The sequence below is a fragment of the Tauraco erythrolophus genome, chromosome 9 (assembly GCF_009769465.1).
Source record: "Tauraco erythrolophus isolate bTauEry1 chromosome 9, bTauEry1.pri, whole genome shotgun sequence".
In the NCBI taxonomy this organism is placed as follows: domain Eukaryota; kingdom Metazoa; phylum Chordata; class Aves; order Musophagiformes; family Musophagidae; genus Tauraco; species Tauraco erythrolophus.
The window spans coordinates 32,971,939-32,999,622 of NC_141473.1; the positions used below are offsets into that span (position 1 = coordinate 32,971,939).

Below are 27,684 nucleotides of genomic sequence, written 5' to 3' on the forward strand. Positions count from 1 at the left end.
ATTTTCACTTCAATGCTTTTATCACAAAAAGAAAACATTTGTGTGCTTTATAAAAACAGGGAGGATCTCTGGTTAATGCAATTACTGTCACTGCAAAAGAGCAGATTTAGCTGAAGTACAGCAAACAAATTCACACCCGTTAATGCAACGGCTGTGCAAGCCAAAGCAAGTACAGTCGTAGAGTTTTTCTTAGAGTACAGATAAAAGAAATCCAGTCAAAAAGGGGAGAATTAGATCTAAGACCTAAGCAGCATTGCCTCAATAAACATACAAAGCACTCAATTTGCCCTAACACTGCTGGTGCAGATGTCACTGACCAGAACCAATTTATACATGTTTTTGTTAAACACAAACTGTGCATCAAAAAGAAACCCAGTTTGAACAATAATAAACAGAAATCACATCCTGCTCCCACACAATTACCAGCCAGCACAAAACACACAGTGTCTAGACCACGGCAGTTTATGAGGCAGTCTAAGGATTTGCTGGTGTATCTCATTTAGTGAGCGTGGCTCGGGTCGGGCTGACGGGCTGTAGGAAAGGGATGATTCCCCCCACCACTTCCCCAGGTATCACACTGACAGTAATTTATCTTCTCAGTGCAGCGAGCTCCTCACAAAGGAATGGAAGGTGTAGGGTATTTGTGAGCTACATTTGATCTCTCTCCAAACTTACTATTGCACAGCCTTTTCTGCAAAAATCAGCAAGGAGAAGGAACTGGAATTTCCATCCCGAGAGACGACTAACCATAGTAACTGCTCCTCTCAGTTCATAGCTCCTGCAGATATTGCAAGACAAAGGACAACACAACGTTCAGCACAATCTTTGCGTTTTGCCCAATGCACACACACACCAGGGCTGACCAGGGGACTTGGCCAGGGGATTAAAAGACAGTAGGTGTATGTGCTTGTTAGCATATTATCAGTTTTCAGCATAAAACTTCTAATGACAAGTAGCAGAGGTCAACCAAAACTACCTGGTCACCTGGCCGCTAAGTTGTTGCTAAAGATATGAGTAGAAACTGGTATTTCGGAGAGAATTTAACTTCATATATAATTCCAATTCACAGTCAAATCAATATCTTGCTCGATGTTCCTGCTAGTTTTTCTTAATTTCAACATCCTTACATCACTTCAAAAAAACTTTTTCTCTTTGGATGATAACACCTGCCACATATTTGTACGAGCTTACCCTTGACTCCTGTCAGTGTCGCATATATATATATACACCCCTTTGAGAATGCGTATGTGCATACACTTGCACACTCTTCAGAATCCCATCTCCTTACATCTATTTAACCTGTATATTCTCCACAGGTATACAGTAGTTTCTGTAGTAGAAGTGCTTGCAGGATCCTGCCCCCCAAGTCTCTGCTATGGCTCTGTCCTTCAAGGACTGCTTGACTCTATTTCCATTCTCTGATCTCCTTCCAATTTACTCACTAAAATCTAACAGTGAAAAAAGGGATTTTGGCTCTGCTCTCAAAGCAGGTACACAACACCATTGGTAGAAGAGGAAGGATAACATAATACAGCTATTGGCATTGGCCAGACTGTACGGAAAAATTCCTGTAGCACTAATTCTGCAACCATCCTTATACTTGATTCTGAAGCTCCCCAAATATGTTCCAAGGTGAGACCCTGGCAACAAGCTCCACATAAAGCCCAAGAAGCAGCCAGTAACTTTGTATTCTGCACAGAGGTTGAAAAGTACGAGGTAAGCGAGACCTGAACTCTCATTATTAAAGAAGTACTGAATTTTATTCCATGAGACTAGTCTTGCAGCATCTCCACACCAGAGAAAAAAGAAATGTGTGAGATCATTTAACAGACTACACAGGCAACCAACTGCAGCAGTTTCCTAACTCTGCATTGCCATCTTAACAATGAGGGGAGGAAGTCACTGGGTTTATTTTGGGTTTTATTTTAGCAGGTTTTCTCATTTCCAAGGCAATATATACATGTATTTAAATCAAGGACTCCCTTCTCTCCACAAACACATTGGTTCTTACATCACCACAGTGGCAATCTCAGATACTTACATAGAAAATGAAGGATCTAGGATCTTTCAACATACTTAATGAGTTCAGGGTTTTTTTTTCCCCTCTGATTAGAAAGGGACACTGTGTCTAACACAGCTGCAAAGCTTCACGGGCTATTCACAGGGTCATGTAAAGCTCTGACCTTCGGAAGCCGTAAAAGGAAACTAGCTGTTTCACTGTGTAAATCTTCACTATCAAAACAGAGCTCAAATTGACAGGTTCCAGTTGATTTCCCTCCCCAGTCTCCATTAATTACAAGGTCTTTTAATTACTACATGCACACAAGGGGTGGAAACAACTTAGCTGGTCCTCGAAGATTTAATTACCAAGCGCACACCGACAGTGACCCAGCTTGGCCTGGTGCAGCAGGAGCTGCTTGCTCTCACAAAATTCTGTTACTAACACCACCGGGCTCCCACACAGCAGCATCTTCCCGCTGCGCTCAACCCAGGAAAACAATTGGTGAAAGCGAAAGGAAAAGAGGAAAAGCCATCTGCCTTTTCCTCTTCCCATTCAAGCAAGCGGTAGGCACAGCTGGTCACCCACACAACTAGAGCTTTGCTGATGGCAAGGAAAATCTTTGCAGCCTTCTGGATGGGCAATGTCCATATTGATTCTCTCCCCCCCACTTCTCAGATTTTCTCCTCATAACTTCTGCAAAAGGTGGGGTACAATGTTCAAAAGACTCTTGAATGACTCGCGTGCAAGCCTGACTTCCAACAACACGTATTTTCTCTCCTGAAATACACCCATGGCTGGTGTCTGAAGGGGACTTGGGCAAGAGCAGAGAGGCTGATGATGGCTCAGCACCCTGAAATTGGTTACGCTTTGGAGAGTGGCACACAGGAACCCATACCATCATCTCCAGGCCAGCAGCTATATTGCTATAGGCGATCAGGCCCAGAACCCTGAGGTAGAATTGGTAGCCCTGGTGGGTCCAGCTGTCCTGTTTGATTCAACACACTGTCTATAAAACTGCTGAATAGTGGTAAAGGGGGACCAACTCAGCCCACATCAAGCACAGTAATGCATCTGGAAACCAGAAACAATGCAAATAATTGCAATTTCATCTTTACAGTATGCTCTTGCATACCCTGTACTCTGCAAGACCAGCCAGCAATAAACAAAAGGCAGGCAGTAATATGGATTGAAAGAGCAAGCCAACACTGCTCAGCCCCTCCGAATAGTGCATCCAGTCCAACTGCAGTTCTGTTGAGAAAATACTGCTCTGCAAATGTTCAAAATGAGCTTCAGGTAGCAGCTTTATGGGTCTCAAATTGCAACACAATAAACAGCATGTGCAGAAGCCACTACAGTCTATCAGGAAGAGTATTAAAACCTCCTGGTACAGGAACTACAGCAAACGCCTAGTCGGCCTGAATTTATGATCTGATCCTTCAAGTTCCCTGTTCCAGAAGGGTCTAGCCCTTGGCTTCTTCACACAAGCTGTGCATATTCCTGAGCACGGCTTTTGGAAAAGACAGAAGGGAACTCAGCTGAGCACCAGATCAAAACTCTCTGTTGTTTTACTTACTGTTTTGTATTAATTCTTAAAAAAAAAAAAAAAAAAAAAAGTTAGCCTCCTGCATAAGAGAGAAGAATCAGCAATAAAGGCTGCTAAAAGGATAATTTGGAGCTGTGAACCGAGATCAATAAATAAACTGGAGATGTGTTCAGTCACCACCTCCCAGAGCTGAGCAGAATTAAAAACCAATTAAAAACGATGCACCTGTCTCCCAATCATTCAAATCGGAAGTGAAGGACAATCACAGGGCAAAAGTCATCAGGAGAAGCAGATCTTCCTGGATCACCTCTATGGCTGATCATACAGCGATTAATTTACAAATAAAATAACCCCAAAATCACTATAAACCATTGGTTATGGGTTTACAAAGTAACATACTCCCTTCCGCATTGATCATCTCCGCACAGTTAGCATTTGATTCATGAAGCTGTGCCTCAGGTTGCCAAGAACAGAGCTGCTCCTTAATTAATAATAATGAGCACTAGCTCAGAAGGCTCACACTTATCAGACCCCAAAGGAGCACCACCTGAAGCAGGAATCACAGTGGGCAACTTTTATTCAGCCAGAAGCAGAAGCACAGAGATTAGCAAGACAGTGTTTACAGAAGATGCATTAATCATCTTTGATGTTCATCCATGTTATCAGCAGCACTATCAAAAATAACACCTTTTTGGGTGATAACAATGCATTTCGCACCACAGCCCATAAAACTATCTGAAAGTGATTGCACCCATAAGTTTAACAGCTACAACTTAGTAATGAGCTATCAGACACTAGTAAGGAAGTTTACCGTAGCTAAGAAATAAAATGCGTTTGTCTTCCTGTGGCAGAATCTTATGGAAAGGAGGAAAAAAATGAGACCATTGCATGAGCAAGTAAAATGACACAAAACCAAAAAATACAGAGTGAAAGTCCATTGAATGCTCACATTAAGCAGGAATCATTCTGCCTTCTGGTTTAGGACATACAACATGAGCTGTATTGCATACACCAGATCACTTGTTTGCAGAATTAAATCCACTAAAGCCCAAGTGGCTGATGCCAGGTCAGAATTTTGTTTCCAGCTCCATCCCCAGAGATACACCAGCAAAAACTCCAAGTCTGCCATGGAGTCTGACAGTCAGCAGTCTGCTTGGCTCAAACAAAGTGCTGGTGCCCAAACAGGGAAAAGCAGCATCATTTGATCAGGGCACTCATGTTGGTAAGCTCTTGAAGAGTCCATAAGGTCCTGTTTAGCTGGTGGTGAAATAAATACACATGTCTTCTGAATGATCAATGCTTTTAAGAGTAAAAGGAAACTGAATTGGCTTCCATGGAGCATCTGAAGCACGAGGACAAGAAAATTAAATTATTTTCTTTTTCAGAACTGAGAAACTTTTTTTTTCTATTCCTGTTATTCATAGGGGGAAAGTAAAGGCCATTTAAAAGTACCAAGAAACCTTCCAAACCCCACAGGAATCACACCCACATACAGTAACATACACTGCTAATGCTTTCCAAGAATCTGGTTGTCTAAGCCTGGTTCAATACCAAGTGCTCCAGCTGCATGTTTTAGCTTAAAAACCTCTGCACAAAGCACTGCAACCCTTTATTTACAGCCCTTTCCACAGTGCAGGTAAGTTTTTTTCTCACGGCTTATCAGCAAGTGGACATCCCACCAGCCCCCCTCCCCAACAGGCAGCCCTGAAGATAAATCCCCCGGCTGGAGCACAGCTCCCTCCGCACCAAGGTGGAGGTGGTTGGGTCCCATCACCCACCAGCGTAATGCTTACCAATGACAATTCCCCTTCCAGAAAACTCCAGAGATGTGGAAATTTGCAGAATGGTGCTGCCTTGACCTCACTCTGACATGCAGTTCCCTCCTGGTCTAAAGGGCCTGACATGCTCCTATAGATCAAGAAAGTCTCAAGATTGCCTTAGGCAAAGCCACAGCATCTGCAAAGCATCAGCCCACAGACCACAAAAAAACATCACAGAGGTGTAAAACTAAGAGATCCTTAGAATGTGGGAGGAAGCTTCCTGTAATCCCCAGCACTGGTACTGCTCCTCAGACTCAGCATCATGAAACTTGTCAGGTGAATCGTGACAGGTGGTCCTTGGAACCAACAGAGAACCAAAGCACTAGCATGCCTCCAACCTGAACTTAACAATTGCTGAACAGACAAATAGGAAAGTCCACAAGACACCACCTGGATAAATAGACAGAGATTTTCATGTACCCCTTTCACTACAGTAGGAAGGCACCTTAGCTTTGAGATACAGAGAATGAACTTCAAAATGTGCAGAAAACCACACCCAAAACAACAAATAACCCAAGGAACCCAACAAACCCATGGCCCTTACCTTTCAAAAAGAAAAAACAAGAAAAGAAAAAAAAGCCACCACAAGCATATAGCTACGGGCAGCTGGGCCAGCTGCTATTGCTTTCAGGCGTGTGCCTCCAGCAGAGCTCACTCAGGCTCCCCGCCACGGCAGCAGGCTCAGCTGCAGCTAGTTAGAACGCAGGCACATGCCAAAGGTGTGACAAGAGATCATGCATGTTTTAACAGAGCAAATTAAAGGAGGAAAACAGAGGTAGAATCCTTACCAAAGCTGCAGCTTTAAAGGGACTCATAAATAGCTGACTTAAAATGAATTCATAGTGTTTCATTTCTCCACAAAACAACCCAAACCCCAAAACTGCGGAGGATTAATTATTCCCATACCTTTGATAGCACAGAGGCTGACAGTATCACTTTAGACAGCAAGGAAACGTCACTGAGGAGCAGACTCAGGGTTGAAAAGTGATTTCCTTGGTTCCACTAGTAAGAGGTTAATTCATTGTCAGTCTGCACTCTGCTGTTGAAAGACTTGTGTCCTCTGTAGTTATGTGATGAAAAGACACTCTGTAATGCTCATGGGTCACTAAGGAAGAGAGGAGCAAGGAAGTAGTTGACAATAATCAAATAAATAAACGTCAAGACCAAATGTAATCTAGAACTTGACAGAAGAAGTAGGTAAAATGATGTGGAGACCAAAAGTTGGGCTAAGTAAATTGTCTGCAGATAGCTTTAAAAAAGGAGAGAAAAAGAAAAGATTCGGAATGCTTTAAGTTACTGGGCTGATACAATTGTATATAATTACAAATAAAAGGAATCCACATATGTAAACGGCTAGAGGGAACACGGAGATTCAGGGCAGGTGAGAGTCTGTGTACATGTATGAAAACATCCTAGGGGAAAAAAAAAAGACAAACTATAAAACTGGAATGGTCATGTCTGCAGAATCCCAGCTGTTTCATTCCTCTCTTCTCCCAAATTGAGCAGCGCAGATCAGGTCCATCGTGGAACTGGAGACAGTCAAAGGAGAAGCAACAACCTTCTAGAAATGCAGTCAAAATACTTCAGTACATAGAATTGAATCTTCTTCCAGACCCTGGACCAGTATCACTTTGAGTAGGATATAGCTGGCAGGACAGAAAATATTAAAATGAATCTTCCACTGCCCCATTTTCTTTTTTGTTAGAAAATACATACACATACATACAGGGATGTTCCAGCTTGTCTAGGTACATTCTGCATCCACATGCTTCCTTTATAAGTTCAAAAAGAATTGCCTTTGCAGGAACATGATGTGGTTAACAGGTGTCTAAACTAGCACCAACCAGAGCCGACTTATTTTTTCAGCTACCATGCGTTGTCATTTAGATGAGACAGGCATAATTATACACACAGTAGTTCTGTTTCTGGTCAAGTCTGCCCTGTATTCTGCTGCACGGTAAACACGCGGATGACATGGCCAGTCCTTTCTCCAAGAGATGTTACAAGATTTGATGTTACAGCTTTCTCATACAGCTTCAATAATGCAGCTTCCTTCCAGCCCACAACAGCTACTGGCAAACCTTTTATAACGGCACAAGTCAGCACTACCTTCCTGTTCTTCATGCTTAGGTGGTACATACCAACAATAACTCATTTTATAGCATCCATGGAACACAGAAAAATACACCATAACTTTTTTTAAAAAGACAAAAAAACTCCCTCTGTTGCATTTGGTCTGAAAAAATGAATTATTTTTCAGTAATGTTGCAAAGCACTACTATCCTGAGATCACACAGATCCAGCAAGAGAAACCATGTTTGCTGAGTACCATGTTGTACTTCTGCAGAGCGTACACCCAAGATACAAAGCCTGATGGCTTACTGTTAAAATTAATGTAAATTGTCATTTAAGAGTGATTTGTTTGCTATTGGTCAAAATAATAACAGTTTTTCAGAGAAGAGAGGCAGGAAAAAATTTCTAAATAAGCACTAAAAAGCAAAAGTTGTATGAGAATATGGTGACAGGCTAACACAGACTCAATTTACTTCAAGGTTCAAAGGGAAATTTTCAAACAGTTCCATTTTATGGGTCATTAAGAATCTTTTCCTAGTGTACTGTAACAGAACTGCTAGAAAAAACGATTGAGTCCAAGGTTTCCCCGAGTTGCAAATCAAACAAACAAGCGAGACACAATGTAAAGCCCCAGGTCTAATACATCACTAATTTAATTCCCTGAAAAATTGGTTGCTTGTATTTATCCTAATTCAGGGCAGTGACATGTAATTAATGAATTCTTCTAACCTTAATTCATACTCAGTCTACTTGTATAAATGTTATCTTTAAATTAATACAATTACAACAGGCCTCATGTTCCATAAAAATGAAATCCAAATAATTAAGTTTTGTCCCAGAGTTTGTTCACGTTAAACATTCTTCCAGTGTTCTCATGGTAAGCACTCTCAGTGGTAAGCAAATTAAACCAAGTTCTGAAACATGCTCCTGTGTTGAAAACCTCCTCCTCTGCAGACTGGAAGGCTTGCTGCAGGGGGGCTGCTCGCTGCTATAGCCTCCGCATAGCGAAGTACAGATCCCAACAAAACAACAGACAACCAAGACCGCTGGGAAATGAAATATGGCAGTATAAGCATGCAACACAAGTGACAGCTTCCATTGAAGGTCTGAGGAGGAAGCGTTACCTACTGGATACTAAATTCAAGGAATCTTAGGAGGGATTAATTATTTTTTTTTTTTAAATACGTAACAAAAGTATGCTCAAGAAATCAGGCTCGTTTAAAGCACACTGAAAACTGAGAACCCAATAGAAATAGTGATTTCTGATTATTTCATCTATGCTATAAACTGTAAAGTTTATGCACAATTAGGCAGGAAGGAAAACACACACACGTTCCGCCCGAGTGACTTTCCAAAAGCGACCACCAGCACAGCAAGTCATGGCCGTACAGTGCAGGGAACACCTCTGCCCAGGCAGGCAGGATTCTCCCTGCAGGGAACGTTCGTGCCCTGAAAGAGCAGTTAAATAAAGATTTCTACAGGGGCTTGGAGTCGCAAACGCATCTGCACGTTTAGTCTTTACCTCCTACATCCCTTGTGGATTTCCAACCCGAGCAGCCAGTGAGCGGAACGACAAACACGGCCGGCTGAAACAAGCCAAGCCTGGCACACAGAGCGAGCGGGGCAAACAACGGCATTATTCTAGCTGGAGTTGCACAGGTGCTTCAGCTGAGGTTACCGGTGCCCGTTCCGCTTCCTCCACCCCCGCACAGACGTTCGCTTCTGCCAACCGCCCCGCGCCGCTCCCGCCCTCTGGAAACAACAGACGGTCGCGCCGGCCAAGCCGGGCGGAGGCGGCGCCCGGCGCCCCGCGTGCCCGGCGCAGGGGCACAGCGCCCCCTACGCCTCGGAGCGTGCTGTGACACACGCGGGGATCGGGCCCGCGGCGATGACGTGTTACGAGCGCGCGGCTCCGCGGCTCCTTGCGTTGCGCTGCGCTGCCCTCTGCTGGTGACGGCAGCACAAGCGCGGCCGCCCGCAACACGAGTTCTGCTCTCGAAACACACGAAAATGTTATTTTTTAAGCCGATCTGAAGAGGGAAAGGGGGTAGATAGATAGAAGTATTTTTTTCCATGGGATTTTTCCCAGACGAAGCATGTCATCCTGCTTGCTTTTACCTACCTGCCTTCCGTGCATTTACAATTAGAATAATAACACTTAACTCTTGTCCTTTTCCGTCAGCAGAGCTCTCAGAGCTCTAACCCTCCTCCTCGGATTTCTTAGTTTGTACCTACACTAGTCACATGCCGGGATAAGACTCTAGAAAACGCGCACACACAGGTGATGCAGGGTCCTGTGTCAGCGGCATAAGGGATGTAATATTGCAGTGTAAAAATAACCTCCGTGACCCTTTTCCTCCTTTCAAAGAAACACGATTGTATGAAATCAGACAATATTACGTAACAGAATAACAACCGTCAAAGATAATCCCTTGAGAAAATTAACACCGTCAAAGCAGCTCAAAAATAAGCGCCATTAAAGGCCTATTTTAAAGGAAATACGTTTTTTGCATATATAAATACAAAATACAAATAGACAGTATTTTTTCAGTACCCAGCCTGTCCCAGAAATGCCACACACAGAGCTTTCAACAGCCACTAATATAATGCACACACACAGGCCTTAACTAACTCTTTTGAAGTAAGAAACTGCACGCCAGCACAAAGCACACAGGAGTATTATTAGCAGGGAGCTTGTGTATCATTAAGCTTCCCTGCATGGTAATACCGAATCTGCAACAGCTTAGAAGCATATGGTTTGAACATCATAGACTTTCTAGAAACACAAGTTCAGATCCTGCCAGGATCAACTCAGCTTGACAACCTTCTGCTGTGTATCTTGCAGCAGTAACTGCTTCGCTACTACTGTTTGATACAACATCTCACAGAAATGGCTCACTCCCGTGACTGGGAGATTCAAGGTTGCTACCGTAGTGCAAAAAAATAGCACAGCAACAACCTACAGAAATTACAGAGCAGAACTTGAGAGAGTTTATAAACCTGGACTGAACTCAGAGTTGCTTGAATGACACAGAAGTTGGTTGTTCAAATCACTTTGCCAAAGGTGAGTGGAATTAAAAACCAAAAAGCATCCCACAAACTCACAACTTTTTGTGTAAGCATAACGTACACTTCTGGGATCCTCCAGGAAGATGGGGACAGAGGTTCCTACTATGCCATGATACTGCCAGTGTACTGTTGGAGATACCTATTGCCATGAGAACTTCCTTACAGGGCTTGAGAGAACTTGTCCCCTGTGCTGTATGCAGTTATTACAACCGTTCCTTCTCATTCACACTTTATGAATTCCTGCAAATAACTGGTGTGGAACCCTAATAAGATGGAAATTCACTGGATCTGGTAGTAATAAAATAGATCCAATAAGGTCCACAAAATTTGCCTTGCAAGGACTTACTTTAAGAGCTTTTAAAAATCTTACTTGAATTATTTTAAAACAGCTTTGTATACAGCTCAGGCTTTTGAAGACTCATAAGCAGGCAAATGCAAGGAGATTAATATAATGTTCAAGAAAATAAGGGAAAATGTTTCCTCAGCAAATTTTTATCATGCTGTCAGCATGGAATCTCACAAGTCTTGGCTTTGCTAACACTGGTATTATTCTCATTTCATACAGGAGGAAACTAAGGCATAGAGATTACAGGTAGCATGGGATAATTAGTACAGTTAGTCAAACTGAGTAGCAATTAAAATGGAGTAAAGAATTCGACAAGGCCAAGTGCAAGGTCCTGCACATGGGTCAGGGCAACCCCAAGCACAAGTACAGGCTGGGCAGAGAATGGATTGAGAGCAGCCCTGAGGAAAAGGACTTGGGAGTGCTGGTGGATGAGAAGCTCAACATGAGCTGGCAATGTGCCCTGGCAGCCCAGAAAGCCAACCGTATCCTGGGCTGCATCCAAAAAGCATGGCCAGCAGGTCGAGGGAAGTGATTCTGCCCCTCTACTCTGCTCTCATGAGACCCCACCTGAAATACTGCATTCAGCTCTGGAATCCTCAACACAAGAAGGACCATGGAGCTGCTGGAGCAGGTCCAGAGGAGGGCCACGAAGATGATCCAAGGGCTGGAACACCTCTCCTATGAAGACAGGTTGAGAGAGTTGGGGCTGTTCAGCCTGGAGAAGAAAAGGCTCCTGGGTGATCTTATCACAGCCTTCCAGTACTTGAAGGGAGCCTACAGGAAAGCTGGAGAGGGACTTTTTACAAGGGTGTGTAGTGACAGGACAAGGGGCAATGGCTTTAAACTGAAAGAGGGTAAATTTAGATTAGATATAAGGAAGAAGTTTTTCACTCTGAGGGTGGTGAGGCACAGGAACAGGTTGTCCAGAGAAGTTGTAGGTGCCCCATCCCTGGAAGTGCTGAAGGCCAAGTTGGATGAGGCTTTGGGCAACCTGGTGTAGTGGAGGGTTTCCCTGCCCATGGCAGGGGGGTTGGAACTAGATTATCTTTGAGGTCCCTTCCAACACTAACCATTCTATGATTCTATAATTGTAGCAATCACTGGAATTCTGTATTACTATGCACTGGAATCTACCAGACTACGTGACCCAAGTCTTTAAAGGCTCGTAGGTTTTATGTGGATACACTTCTGATATAGCTAAATTAGGGGGATTTACAATCCCTAGGTTTACCACTGTGTGTACACAAAAGCTATTCTGTACTGATGATGATAAGGAAATTAGGAAAACTTACACAGGCTGATTTTCAAGGGTGCCTTTCTTGCTAACTGCAGCACCCAAGATAACGATACATCAGGTCTCTTCAGAATAAAATCTAAACACTTGTTTTGATTGGAGAATTATTAAGAGAACCACTTTCTATCAGAAGGTGAAGCTCCATTGAAATTTGTTTCTCTGAAATTGCTGAATTTCTACGGAATTTTCTGAAAAAAAGTAAACTAACTTTTGGAGTATCCCATCTCCACCACTGTTTTTAAACACCTGCCAGCTTGAGCCATTTCAGAGGCTTGCACTGTAATAGGCTTTAAAAACCAAACTCTGTCAGGAAACGCTTTCAACAACTGAAGTGATTTTCAGAGGCTGTGAAGGATGGAAGCATTTTATCACTCAAACAACTCTGAAGTTCTCAGATTTTCTTCTGCTTTGGAATAAGCAAATTCAAAATCATTCTTATAACAGAGTTTCTGATCTGTTATGTAAGGCAATTACTTCTGCCTTTAGCTTCACATGAAGAACTCCCACTATATTCAGTGAGGAGTTCGAGCAAGCACACAGAGGGACACTCCCATGTTTTATTCTAGATTTGAGGACTCTTACTGCCTGTGGCTTCACAGAAAACTGGAACTCCAAACAGAAAATCTCCCTCTTACCTTCCCGACTGACTGATCAGCATTAAATACTTGAATAAGTCATTTTTAGAGCTGTGGCATTTGTGTTCAATGTCCTCTGCTAAAAGCCAATTCTCATTTGGAAGAGCAGCTAACGTTCACAATCTAGCGAAAGCAGCAACTGCACGGATCTGGTTGATGCTACGCGTGCACCAGTATCAAAACCAGCCTAGTTCAGCTGCATTCAGCTGTGCTCACAAAAATAAACCATTCCTGCACAAGTAAAGGTGCCAAGGATGTCAATTTTGGGTTGCAAAAGAAGGGAAATGTCAGAAATTTCTCATCATCTAACACTTCTCACATGTAACGTTCTGCCCAATGACAGCAAAGCAGATCATTTCCAGTGTCAGGAGAACATCACTCTCAGTCCAGTCAGCAGAACATTGCTCATCACTGCCACAAGGCCTTTGCCTCTGGATGGGAGAGGGCAGAGAAGACAGGGAAGCTGTGAATTACAGCTTTTAGCAACATTGCATCAGCTGTTTAACATCTAATGCCATCTGTGTGATCATCAGACATCACTGCAATGTAGTCTTGTCCATCAAAGAGCACGGTTATCCAGCAGAACTACAAGGCAGGAGGATCCACAGTATGTAACTACCTTTTTGGGCCTTAGTTGAGGCACATACCTAAAATTCTGTGTTTGCATTTGGAAACCCTATGCAGGAGGTCCACCCCCACCCCCAAAACCTGTGAGAGTCTTCAAAGATCATCCTGAAGCACCAAATAAAACCTTAGGTTAAGGATAACAAGTATCTGTCTGCAGCATTTTTAAAATGCTCTAAACTTCAAATCACAGGATTCTGCCTTTACTAATGCCAAATTTTGATTGAAATTTCAAACTTGAACTTACATCTACTGAAACAAGTCAGATGACATTATTGGAACAGATTTCCTTTTTTCTCAGGAATAATAAACCATTCAAATCATATATACATACATATTGATATACAATCAGGAGTTTTTTATGAATATTTAAATGTATGCACACATTGTATTGATTTGGACTCCTGTGGGGGAATAACTTTATCAAAGTAATCTCTTATGATAAAAATTTCAGTTAATTACATAAGAAAACTCTATGAAATACTCTTCTCCAACTGTGCATTAGAGGTGAAATAACATACCTTTAAAAGCTAGCCACATCAATCCTTGTTCATCTGGAAACAATACATCAAAGTGTTTAGCTTTTCTATGGGTCTTTTTTTTTCTTTTTCTTTTTTTCCTTAATAAAAAGTCTCATGCTACAAGCCTGTAAGTCTGTTAGAGAAAGACAATCCCATGAGAAAACACTATAAGCATAATCTCCCCCAAAATTTCCTGTCTATAGTCCTATAATTCTGTACAGTCAATGACTTAAAAAAACATACATGAAGTGAACAGTCAGGAGAAAGAGATACTTATTAGAATTATGACTTTTATTTTTATTCACTAGAGCAACATTGAGGAAAGAATTTTTACATACAGGTTTTTAAATCAACTTTACAAGCAAATTCCAATATACAGTATTTACTCTGGCCTGGGTTAAAAACCAAAAACAACAAAGCAGATAGTAAGGGTACCTCTTGTTTTAGCTAGTATTGAATTTAAGATTTCACTGACACTGAGATTATATTATTTTTATTGTGGTGCTTTTACAATTAAGTAGGCAGTGAGCAGCTTCACCACAACCGTGACTGAATTTCCTTGATAGCATAGTTGTAAGATTACTATACTGAGACCTACCACCAGGATCATGTATTAAATCCGCCCCGCTCAGGAAAAGTCACTATGATGAGATAAGGAATAGCTACACAATCCCAATACCAGAACAGATTTCCATTTGTATGGTGAGAAATGTCTGTATTAAGAGGATTATGTGCTGTGCAAAAAGAGAAATACTTCCCCCCTAACATGCAACCTACCCGAGCATGACACTTTAGAATGTGCATATGGTTGTGACATGCAAACAAAGTAAATCACGCAAATGGCATTCAGTTTTCTAGCATCGTTACAACAAATCAGCATTCGGATCAAGAATGAAATGAATTTTACTGACCTATGATGCAGTCTAGTTGCGACACCTAGTCTCACTGCTATGAGATGTAAAGTTGAGGAACTCACATTTTTTGGAACTATATGAAAAAATTCAGGGCCGTTTTGGATTTTAAGGGCCTTTGTGATTATTTCCAGAAAGTCTAAGAGATAATATTGCACTTCTTTTCTCAAACAAAAACATATGCTGGGAACATTATTCTTTAAGGGCTATGCTAGTCCTAGGGAAGTTTTGTCATTGGCCTTGATTGGCAGTAGGAAGAACAAACTTCAGGGAAGGGGAAGGAAATAATCTGGCTGCATCATCAGTGTTAAAATTCCACAGTTAAATTAAAGTCATTGCACAACAAAGACTCAGTACACTATATGAATATTTTTAAACATGCTAGAGTGCATATCGATTCTGTGAAAGTGATGTGAAGATACCTTGGAAACAGCAACACTAGCAGGGAAATTAGTTTCAAATAAAAGCCACACAGCAGGAGGCATCTAGATTATTTTAGGCACAACTCCAAGCAATAAAGCTCATTTAAAGTGCAATTCTTTTTTTTTCTTTTGTGTTTATTCACTTGTTAAAACGCATAATTGCCTCTGTACACACATACTGAACAGTAGTTCTAATACTTTTGTGAATATTGCACAAAAGAATGAGAAATCAAAACCAAAAAAAACCAGCAATAAACCAGTTTTAGAAACCAAAAAAACCCTGAAGATATAAAATCCTTTAATTTGCGCGTTTAGGATAATCTGCACCAGTACTGATGATATATCTGCACCTTTCATAGGGTAGATACGTTACCTGAAAATACCTACTTTATCCCATTTGACATGCTCTACACAGTGCCCTCTTATCTGTCTCCCCCCAACCTCTGTCCTTCACTGAAGTGAAGCTTCTAACTTCACCTCACTACTTCTCACCCAGCTGCCCATCTACTGACAGGCTTTGCTCATACTCTGGACTTACTATACGTGCAACAGAGCCTTCCCTGGTAAAGTCTGAAGAGCAAAAAGATGCAGTTGCCTTTAGAGGGATGCAAGGTTAGCAGCTGAATACAAATACAATTCAGGCTAGGATGTCTCATCCATGATCAAATCCTGCTCTCTCCAGCTCAATGTCTCACTAATCTGTCAGAACAAGATGGGGAAATGCTATAACAAAGAATATAATCTACTTATGCTCCTTTAACACAGAAAAACCCACAGAATAAATATATTTTTGTTCTTCTGGAAAAAAAAAAGAACTATTTTCTTTTTTATGAAAACCCTGATGATCTCTTTGCTTCGTTCCTTAATTTTCAGTAAAGGTGCAGGTAGATAGATATCTATACTTTTAAATGTAAACATAATTTTGACATCACAGATCAGGCTGGTGATACCTCCAGAAGAAGAAGCAAAAGAACGCATGGTGAAATATCTGTCAATAGCATTAAATGAAAATCGTCTTTTTACACAAAATCATATACAACTAAAAATAAAATCAGCTTCTGTTCAAGGAAAGTAAACTTAAAAAATCCCTTCCATAGAAATCTATATGGACCAGAAAACAAACTAGGAATCTGACCATTCCCTCAGCAGTTTTTAAACTCCTGAGAAACACAGTTAGCTGCCAGGAGCTAGTTTTGGGGAATATAAAATGTCAGGTTTATTTTCTTATCAAAAGTAAATGCTTACACTGAAGGCCATCTAATTCAATGCTTTTCAAGGAAAGAAGACTTTTTACTGGAGAATAATTGTTACAGCGATCTTGAATTGCAGTTATTTTGATCCTATATCAACTGTAACAATTAATATTACCCTTGTTACTTCTTGCTTGCACTGTCAGTGTCACCCCAGTTAACAGGAAGTCTCACAGCTCTCATTTCAGATTGAAATAAACGGTTCTGAAATAGAACCTCCTCCCTACCCATTTTCCCCCCAAGCTTTTCATTTTTCCACTTCATTGTCAGTTAAAAGAATTTACAGTGTGACAAATCCAAAAACTTTCTTGGACATCAATTATGTACTGAGAAGTTGAGGTGATATGATGATATTTTTTTCCCCTCTCCCATCCAACCAAGGTATCCATCAGGACACCCTTAGTTAAAGGGCTTCTATTACTCAAGTTGATTATTTATGAAATATCTATACCTATTATTCACTTTAATTCTCTCAAAGAAAATACTGTAGTATGTCAATGTCCTATGGCCACAGCCTAGAACAAACTATTACTATGTTTCATTTTACTGACTTTGTATGCTGTTCAGGAAATTTTGAGCGAAGTAATTGCAACAGCCTTCTGCTGATCATTTTAAAACCAATTCAAGAACAGAAAAAAATCCCAAATAGTAACATCCAAGAGACAGCGATGGGAAAGAAAGGAAGAATCGGAGATGGGACATAACATAACGTTTCTGGAAAGTTTCACTGGATATGCATATGTTTAACTCACAACACATGTGTCATGGTCCCATAGTTGCACCATGATGGGCATATATTTCCAGACCACTTTCAGAAAAAAAATACTTCTCCTAGAGAGCAGAAAAATGCTTTTGTCTTTGCTTTATTTCCCCAAAAAGCTCCTTCCCAGTTATCATGCACTTTTTTAGAAATTACATCCAAAAAAAATTTACAAAAATCCCAAAACCAATACACACATCTCTGAAAAACTCATAAGAGTACCAGCTCTGGATTAGGACATATTAGGATTGCTTAAAGTAAGTTAAGTGGGGTTATTAAATTTTTTTTTAAATAGTTGCTTTTTAATACAAGTTTTATTCTGTAAAATAGTTTCAAAACCTTACACATATGGCAAAGTTTGTGCAAAATTTCAAGTCAGGTACTTCAGAGTCTTTCAATATTAAAGAGAAATCAATAAATACAAGTAGTACAATAAAAGTTAAAAACTATTAATTAAAATGTATGTTGTGCAATGTCGACATAGGTGTTATGGACCCCTTATTCCCAGAGGCTCCCTACTTACCAATTCCTAAGAGCCTGTACTGGAAGGTTTGCACAAGTATCCTTAGCACTGCTTTTCAAGAATCTACCCGGTAACGTGTCTATTCAACACAATAAAAACATACCACAATCTTTTAACAAATGATGACATTTAAGAGAGAAGATTCGTTTCACCCTGTGAAATCTGCTTATTGTCCGTGAACAGTGAAAATGGGATAAATAAAGAACAGGGAAACTTCAGATTACAGCAAAACAAAACAACACAACCCACCCAACCCATCAGATTAAATAACATTAAATATGTCAGTTTTGAGAGAATGATAAATACAAGGATTTTTGCATAGGCCTCTGGAATACAGAGTCAGAATTATGGCCAATAAAACATCTGCTATTAAATCTAATTTTCCACCACTCTAACCTAACGAGTACTCAGAACCAAGAAGTTTAACTGAATAGTAATTTCATTGTCTAATAACTCAGATAAACAGAGGTAAGAAATGATTTCTGCCATCCTGAAACACATAGTGCAGCATTCTGGTATTCGTGGTCAGCACAGGCTTCTGCTTAATTACTAAGAACACTGGGCAGTACAATCTTTAATACAGACCTACGATATAAAACTCTCTCAAGAAGCTGCACTGCTGATTACATGAGTCTCAGAACATAACAGGATGGAGTATGCAAACACTAAAGAAAGATGCTATTTTTAATATTCATTCAGGATTTGCAGGCTGTAGATAAAGTAGCCTCAACGGCAGTCAACACATACGAAGTAGCTTAATGTATGGCATCATCCATGAGATGTAGGTACGTTCTCAATGTGTCTTTGGTTTAGGGAGGCGGGAATGCCGATTAGAGGGCAAACTATCCCCAGAATGCAAACCAGCATTCTGAGTCTGCACGTTTTCTTTTCTCTGTACCGGTAGCTTTGGGATGTTAGTCTTCAAATAGGTGTTTTGAGGCTCTGCAGATACTGGTGTGGATTTCTGACTGCTCATTTGCTTAGATTTAACAAAGGACATAGTTGGCGGGCGAAGTTTAGACACTTTCTGACTCTGTTTACCCTTTAGGTTATCCTGACCAGGTGGTGGCTGTAGCTGAGTCGAACTACTTGATGGTAGAAGCTCGCCTTCCTTGGAAGCAGTGGAATGATTTGCAGATCGTGTGAGAACGGCCATCGTAGGAGGCACTAAAGCATTTGGGGGCTTTGCGATTCTTAAAGTCTTTGGCCGAGAAGCCTGGTTTGTGAATGAGGGTTGACCTTTCACAGCTAACTCAGTCTGCACTTCTCTAGCATCAGCTCGAGTAGAGGTCTGAATACAGGAGCGAGATGGTAATGTACCTTCTTTATTACTAGTCATCTCTCCAAGGTCTTCAGTATTTTTATTTTTCAATTTTTCCAAATATGATGCATTCTCATCTTTTATGCTTAACTGTATGCTCATTAAAGAGTTTATGTCATTCAGGCTATTTATGAGGGACACATTTGCAGCATTTTGATTCTGATGATTGCTATTTTCATGCGGACCATGTTTAGGATATTCACTGCGGGCCTCGATATGTGGCATTTTTATTAGTTTTCCCTGGGCGAGGTCTGTGGAACTGGGAAGGCTGCTGGAAGGCTGTAGTACTTGAGGCTGTTGAAAAGAAAATAATACAATATATTAGGCAAAGAAAACACCAGGTAACATTCTGAATCCAACGTGCGCTGACTGGATGCTTGATAAGGGCTGTATATCTGGTTTTTAAAAATCAAAACTTTGACTTTGGCAAAACAGGATGGTTCATGGGACATGTACAAATGTCATTTGTAACTCAAGTGGAAAAAATTATACCAGCACTGAAATACACAACAACATAAAGACAAAAAAGAAACTGATTAGCTTAAAGAAACATGAAAAACGCATAGTTGATGGTTTCACCTAAATCTGCAGGGCAGCACAAGAATGGCACACGAGTGCTGATCAGTTCTGATTGAAGTGCTTAATAAACAAATGCAACAGCTATCAGACTGTACCCATCTTTTAATTTCTATTCACTGCATACTCAAGTCAGCTATCCCAAACCTTTTATCAATGTCATATATTGTACAGGCAGGAGAGGAGTTTAATGGACCACATGAATTTAGAGCACGTTTTCCTTGCCTTACTGAAGTCAGAGAATTTGATACAGGTTATGTCGTAATTAGGGTAGTGACCGGACTTAGGTGACTGTTTCATTTTTAATGGAATTCAAATGGGCTGATAAAGAAAACATCTTCAACAATGCAGTACAACAGAGTACACATGAAGCTAGATATCATATACTACTACACTGATAACCAAGAAAAAGATAACTTAATGAAGATTTTACATTTTACCAGAAGATATAATCCAATCAGACACTTACTGGACAAGAGAATTGCCAGTACCTCTTCTGGGTCATTTCTATTTTCTCTCTGCTCTTCCACGTAAAACGACTTTAACGTATGCGCGCTAGCTTCATAAACACATCCTAGACCTGCAACTTGTATACAGACCTTGGAAGAATTTCTAGAAATCCTGTAATTCATGGCAAAATCCCAAACCTATTCAAATAAACTATGATATTGGCAAGTTTCAGGTTTGGATGATTTTCTCATTTCCTTTATAAAGGAGGGGAACTGAACTACTACAAGCTAGTCTTATCCCTAAACTAGTTGCATTCTTAACAATTGATAGATTTCATGTACATACTAAGCAGGCTTATAATTTGTTTACTAGTGAAATATAGTCAGTAAAAAAGAAGCAATGTGTGTTTTTAAGGCATTTGACTAAAACCATCATTTCAGTCACTCAAATTATTCACAACTGCTAAACGAAAAAGCCCATTATTTGTCTGGTCTTTTCAGCTCTTCTTACAATCAGCAAGAAGAATGTTGACGACAACTCTGCATGTCAAAGTCCTGTTACATTTCTAGGACAATAGCATGTCTTGGGATTCTTTAAGACTTTTATTATATTTCAGTATTACTACTGAAATCCTCAAAATTCCTCATCAAGAAAAAAAATGGTAATGAGAAAAATATCAAGGTTACTCAATCTAATTTTGATTTACTAGCAGTTTTTCCCCTTTAGAATATACCAGTTCTACTTGTAAGCAAAGGTAACATCTAAGCTGGACCAGTCACATCAGCAAGTGATAGACAGGTAAGTGCAAATACGTTGAGCAGTCTGAATACAATTGTTTTGGAAAGGGGGAGGAAGAGGAGAGGGAAAAACAAAATCAGAAAAAGCCTTCAAAATGGTGTCAAATGAGCATCTAAACATTTTTCCTTACAAGACCAAAACTAGCTTAAGTTTCTGAATCCTTCTTAACCAAGCAATCCCACAGGAAGAAAGTACTAAACACAATTAATAATTCAATATATTGAGAGAGTTACAGCTTAAAAAAAAAAAGAAAGAATCCTCCAGATATCTTTGTCATTTTTCAGTGTTTATGTAATGGGCTATAGAAGTCATTATCCTTCCAGCTTAGGAGCTGACAGAGAGAAGTTAGCCAAAATGATTTATTGTTTTGAGACCTCATCTGAAAAAAAGCAAACCAAACAAAACAACACAACAAACGCCTGCCAAAAATGAGTGCAGAAACCAAAGCAATATATGTCTGATTCCCATACAAATACTTCAATAAATAATTCAAATCTTCTAATCCTACTTGAAGTCAAAAATTATTACGTTTCTAGGAAGCGGTATTATGTCAAATTCTAATAGGTAAAAATAATTATCACAAAACTTTTTCCCCTCACTTAGAAAGGGTTTCTAAATAACAGTCTTCAAAAATAAAAATAAATATCTAATCTGAACATTACAAATCCCAATTTTATATAAAACAATCCTAGTTATACTAATAGGCAAAATGGAAAATTTGTCAGTTACAGAAGAAACTAAATTTGTATCGAAAGTTGATGTAAACATAAAACCATCTGAAATACAGCAATGCAGTAAGCTTTCGATAATGCTATTTTGAGTTCTTTTGACAAAAACTAGGTATTATTTGAGGTTTTCCCTCTGGACGATTTTGCATTTTTACATATAAAAAAATAGCCAAAGACATATTTTCCTTGTTATCCTTTGCAACATTAAAAGTTCTGAGCAGCTCAATATCCAGAAAATTAGCAATCCAAAGATAGAATACAGCTAAATGCTCACAATTATGAGGACACTAAAGCTACAGCACGATCTTTGTTAAGTTACTTCAAATACTATACTGTTTTCTAATTTTGTATTTCTACTTAGTCAAAGTTTGCCCAATTACCATGATTACAGATTTTAATCTCTTCAGATTGCTACGGGCATTAACATTCAAGATGACACTGAAAGCAGAAAAACACTTCAAAAATACTCAAGTAACAGTTCACAAGGTATCTAACGCTGAAAACTGCATTATCTTTATCCACACTTACATCTTTGCCTGATACACAAGTTTTCCTTTCACTAGGGAAGTCTTAATAAATTATGACCATGTTATTAGTCAAAAAAAATCAGCCAGCAGAAGGACTAGTACTGGGTGAATTCCACCACAAGAAGGAGGAAGAATAGAAAAAGAAAGAAGCATTCCACCTTCTAGGCACAGTATTTTTTCTTCACGGAAGTCTTTAAAAAAGTTTGTCATCTGCATTGCTTTGAGTGCACTTTTGATAGTATTTCAGAGTGGGACAGACCATGACTTTTCATGCTAACCAGACTTCTATCTCTGTCCCATGAAGAAAACATTCAGATGGACAAACAGCTGCATTCCTTTGGGATGCTCCTAAAATGTGAAGTTGGACCCTAAAACATCTGTAGTACAAAGTAACTGTAGAGAATAAGTCCTCCCCAGAATGAAAGTACATTAGAAAATGTTATGTGCACACACTCCTTTTTGCACAACAAAGAAACAGAGACTTTTCTGTACTGGTGAGAGCTTCAAAGACTTGCCATGTATTGGTGCACCAACCAAAATTACTAAATTACAGTCCCTATCACATTAGCTTAAGAGATTTTCTCTTGTTTCTTTCAAGTAAATCTGGCTGTTATATCATCCAGAGAAAAATGACAACATATCCATGAAAAGGATTACCATTACACAGTTATTGAACCACTGAGATTGCATTAGCTTTGTGCTGGAAAACTGAGACAAGTATGTTATATTGATAAAGAAGTGAAATCAATGTGGTCATGACACTAATAGTCATTGCAGTATCACTACTTTAAAATTCCCTTCAGTTTTGCTTTGGTTATTCTGTATCTCTAACCTCAATCCCCTATGTAATATCTTTGTAGAACAAAATAAAGACATTTTCTTCCTGCAGTATTTTGAGGAACGAGGGAAGTGAAGCAATGAAGTCTGAGAACTGCATGCACATCTCCAACAGACATGCATCATGCACAGGGCAAAAAAAAAAAATAGTGAAAATGCATGAGGAGGAGATGGAAAGAAATCTGAAGTTGTACTGTACCACGCTTTATCACAGAAGTAATGGACTAACTTCTCAACTCCTTGCCAATAGCATAATGGGAAAGCAGAGACAAGAAAAAGACAAGGACAATGATGTCAGAGGACCAAGACAAAACAATGAGCAATTGCCATGACAGAACTGAAACTTTTCACCATTTAAATTGCAATACCATGTTCCCCATTCATTTTTAATTCACCTTCCAGACACAAAGGCAGCAACAGTGTTTCAGTAATGCAGTACAAATAATATTTATAGCAAGACCTGCACAGAATACCTTTGCTTTTACAGCTTGAAGTAGTCTTTTAAAACAGTTAATCTCTTACACTTCAAATACTGTTTAGAGCTGTAACTATAATTTGTGTTATTATAACTGAATACATAAAAAATATTCACATCCATGGACATATTAGATATGTTAGATACCTAACAATGAACAACAATGTCATAAGATACACTGCATTATGTATTTTGACCATGTTGCCCATATCATTTAATAACCCATCTCTCAATCTTGAAGACAATCCAAACTACCAGGGTTTCACAGAGAGGATGGGACACAAACCCTGCTACATAAGATTTTCATTTTCTGATCAGTTCTGACATCCCTTATTCCAGTGCCTTGGCAAAAAATAAGCTGTCCTTTCACAGGCCTTAATTTGAAGGCACAGCCTTGCTGAAAGGTTACACTGGAAAGCTCTCATTTTCTACCTCTGGAAAACATCAAGATGTCACACCTTAAATCTGTGGCAATTGCCAACACCTTCATTTGGGATTCCACACCCCCCCACATCTCTCTTTTAGCTAGCTGTATTATACCCATATTTCAACATTGCAAAATAGGATTCCACAGTATCTAGTACAACTTCAAATAATGACACAAACCCCCCTTTTAAAAAAAAAAAAAAATAGTCACCATTCACCACAGCAAGAGGGTAGTGAAATAACTGGTAATATAGGTTAACGCTATTTTTTTCTGCATAGTCTGTATAGAAACCCCAACTTAAAGAAAAATACTGTCTTCCTCAAAGAAAAACTACTGAAAGTAATATATAACTACATCAAGGCAGGCATTTCATCCATAAATACAGATATATGTGCAAACAGACAAATATGACCACATGTAAAATTAAGTTTTGTTTGCAAATATATACTTAGTTAAGTACAAGGGACATTTCTCTTGTAGTCCAATCTGCAACCACTCAATCAGGGAGAAGGGAGTTTTTCTTAGAAGATATTTCTCAGAGCAAAGATTAAATACATATAAAGGACAATAATGTAATAATTCCAGGATATTCTTAATAATTTGTCACTCTCTTAACATGAGTCATAGAACTTCCAAGATAATATTCTGAAGCAACTTTGTTCTGCCAACACCAATACTTTTCATATCCTACAGAGAACCTGAGTCAGTCAATAAAGGTTTGGAAATATTTCATAGTGTTAAAAAAACATCTCTTTGTTTAAAAAAAAAAAATGCACAAAAGCAAAGCCTAGACCTGGTTTATAGTCAATGTGTATACAGCAGCTTTCCTGCTGGTGATAAAAAGCTATGTGTCACCTGCTAGAATTGCTTGCATTACCTTTATTTGTAATGCTTACATACAAAAAGTCTAAATAGATTTTTCATGAAGTGCACAGTAAGCGAAGATGTGAACAACTGCAATGCTTGAGTAACAAAACAGTTTTCATCAGTATTTCTGTGTGGAGAAGCACTTGGAGCTAGGGACCTAGAGAAAGTGGTGCAATATTCTTGTATTAGAACAAAAGTTCAAAACTGGTTCATTGACAATGTGCCTTGTGTATTCTAAATGCAGTGTTTCTAGAGCTGCGTCATTAAAGCTCCAGAATACAAATGCAAAAGTTTTAAATTGTATTGAATAAAGTTTGATATGTCATCAAATGACATCCTATTACCAAGAGAAAAATAGAGGATATTACATAAGAATCGAGTTCAAGACACATATGAGTTGCAGGAATAAAAACCACACAATTTTGTTTATAAAAGGACAAAAATCAATCTACTACTGGGAAAGCGTTTATGAAATATGAAATGCTGAATTGTTTCCAAGGCTGTTGAAACAACACAAAGTTAATAAAAGTCAAAGTATTGAAAATTAATTCCCATTAGAAGTGCGAAACATACCTCCAGTTCTAAAGTGTGTTAAAGTGCAGTGTTATGGTCAGTTGTTAGGGCAAGTTAAGCAGTAGGCATGCTAACCTTGCCACTGGTGCTAACAGAGAAAAATCTGTAAGCTTATGATAGTATTGTAATATTACATAGCAGGGATATATTACCTGTCCTGCACAGCACCAGTAAAATTATATTACAGTATATATAATTTTAAATGAATATAAATGAACAGTTTACAGATGTATGCCCTCAATCTACAGTGATCTATGTATCCAGCAGCTATCACCAATATAGAGAAGAAACCTGCAGTATTCACAAGTGTAGATACTATGTCAGGTTCAGTATCCAGAAGTTAGAGATATGCTTGAATACCAAGATCTCCAGACAGAAAACACAGCCAAACAAAACCAGACTACTTCATGTTCCAATCACCTTCTCTATGTTATTGCAAAAAAAAAAAACCAACCACTAACTGACTTTAAGGCTGTTTTCCTATTCTCTGTGGTGATACCAAAACTCACCACTTGCCTCAAAATCTCACATTTGGCATTCTGTACTAGCTCAAAAATCAGCAGGTCTAAAATCACTGAACCACAGGAAGAGGTAATATGGGGAAAGAAGGATGCTAGTGATAATTCCAGTAATGTTCTACTTTACAGGACTCTTCACACAGTGATAAATCCTTTATTTTGCAAGAGTGTCAAGTAAAAACGTCCAAGAAACCTCCTAATTTATACAGTTTTTTGTTCTCAGTGTTCATCTTTTGATCAAACTTAAGATACAAGAAAAATGCTAGGAACAGCCAGTTATAGGAAACATTTATATTCCTAATAGGTTAATTATAGTTCAGGTTAGTTAGTCAAGAGCCAGGTTTCATCTACTTTATTTCCTTTACTAGTAATTCACAGAATTAATTGTATAAGATGTATACTAAAAAAATCCAACCTGCTCCAGTAATGGAAGTTCACTGTGGAATCTCTGAATAAGAAGCTGCTGCCATTAGTTAGTAGAGAAACAAGGTGGGGGCTCAAAGAACTGGTAAGAGATTAGCAAAGTTTTCTTCTTTGGTAAGCAGTCTATGTGAATGATGAGGCACCAGAGGCACACATCTGGCAGCTCAGATGCCATCCTCCCATTCTGACTCTCCAATCAGTAAGCCCCAAAAACATGACATTTAAATGCTCCTCAGGTCTAAAGCTGATCTTTTCAAACTCAGACTCTCCACTGACAGGACAGTAAAATAGACAGGTTGTGCTACTGCTGGCCCTCTGCCCAGAAACAGAAGGCATGATCATCAGCTTTAGGTGTTCTACGTTTATTACACACAGGGTCCCACATCAAACACCACAGGCAAATGAAGCACATCCCTCCATTGCATAGAGAAAAGCCTATGAAACAGGCTATGCATTCTTGATGAGTTGTTTACAGGAACATTGTCACAGAAATGTCAAGAGAGTATTTGAAACAATTTACAAAATACTTGGAGATTTTATTTTCTTGTAATTGAAATAAATTAGGATTATTGCAATCTGAAATATACATAAGCTTAGTTTTCCAAGGTGCGGCATACTCTTCAGATCTCCATTGACCCTGGAAATCTTCCTTTGTTTCCATAATTTTACTCTTTCTTTTATTTCTTGTCCAAATACTCTCTTGGGCTTTGCTAGGCAGTCAAACACACTGTAATTCTCAAATTACAGTACAGTTAAAAAATATAACTTTAAGCTTTATGAACTAGTTATATTTCTTTGAACAATCATCTGTTTATAATGCAATACCAAAGCACAAAATAAGACTTACCATTTCTCTATGTCTACGTAAGCACATAGTTTTAAAATCAGCAATTGTCTTTTGTTTTGCAGATCCAAGCCAAGAGAACAAATGCATCTTATATCAACCCACATTGTAGCTAGCACAAAGAATGTTAATAAATCATGCAAGTTTTGCAACAGCCACTTGAATGTATTAGAAGCCTTTTTACAACAAACACTAAGAGGGGGGAAAAATAAAATTACTTTCAGGGAAGCCATTCTGAAAAGTTACGAAAACTTCTCGTGAGAGGCAATGAAAACAACACTTTCTCACCAACACTTGTTCGTACATCCACAACGTATTTATGTAAATACATCCACATATGCACGCGTGCAGACTTATGAGCAAACAGAACACGTACATAAACAGAACAGTATATTACAGCCATGAAAAAGAAAGGGAAAATGCAGCAAGCAAGATTTATGTTAAGACAAGACTGGAAACAAGGGCCTACTCAGGTTTGCCTGAAGGACTGCTGAAGTAAATCAGCATTTAATAACTGTTATAAAGCT

The 27,684-nt window shown here is 39.3% G+C and overlaps 1 protein-coding gene across 2 annotated transcripts in view; it reads right to left on the minus strand.

The window, feature by feature from the left end:
• Nucleotides 1–18,520: 18,520 nt before the first annotated feature.
• CCSER2 (coiled-coil serine rich protein 2) overlaps nt 18,521–27,684 on the minus strand; it is a 56,784-nt gene continuing 47,620 nt past the window's right edge. Inside the window, exon 9 of one of the 2 annotated variants that reach the window (XM_086616705.1) lies at nt 18,521–19,408. In XM_086616705.1, the coding sequence (XP_086472831.1) occupies nt 18,587–19,408 (822 nt within the window). In that variant the 3' untranslated portion in view covers nt 18,521–18,586. The remainder of the gene's footprint in view (nt 19,409–27,684) is intronic. The other variant, XM_009978779.2, reaches the window with a different exon arrangement.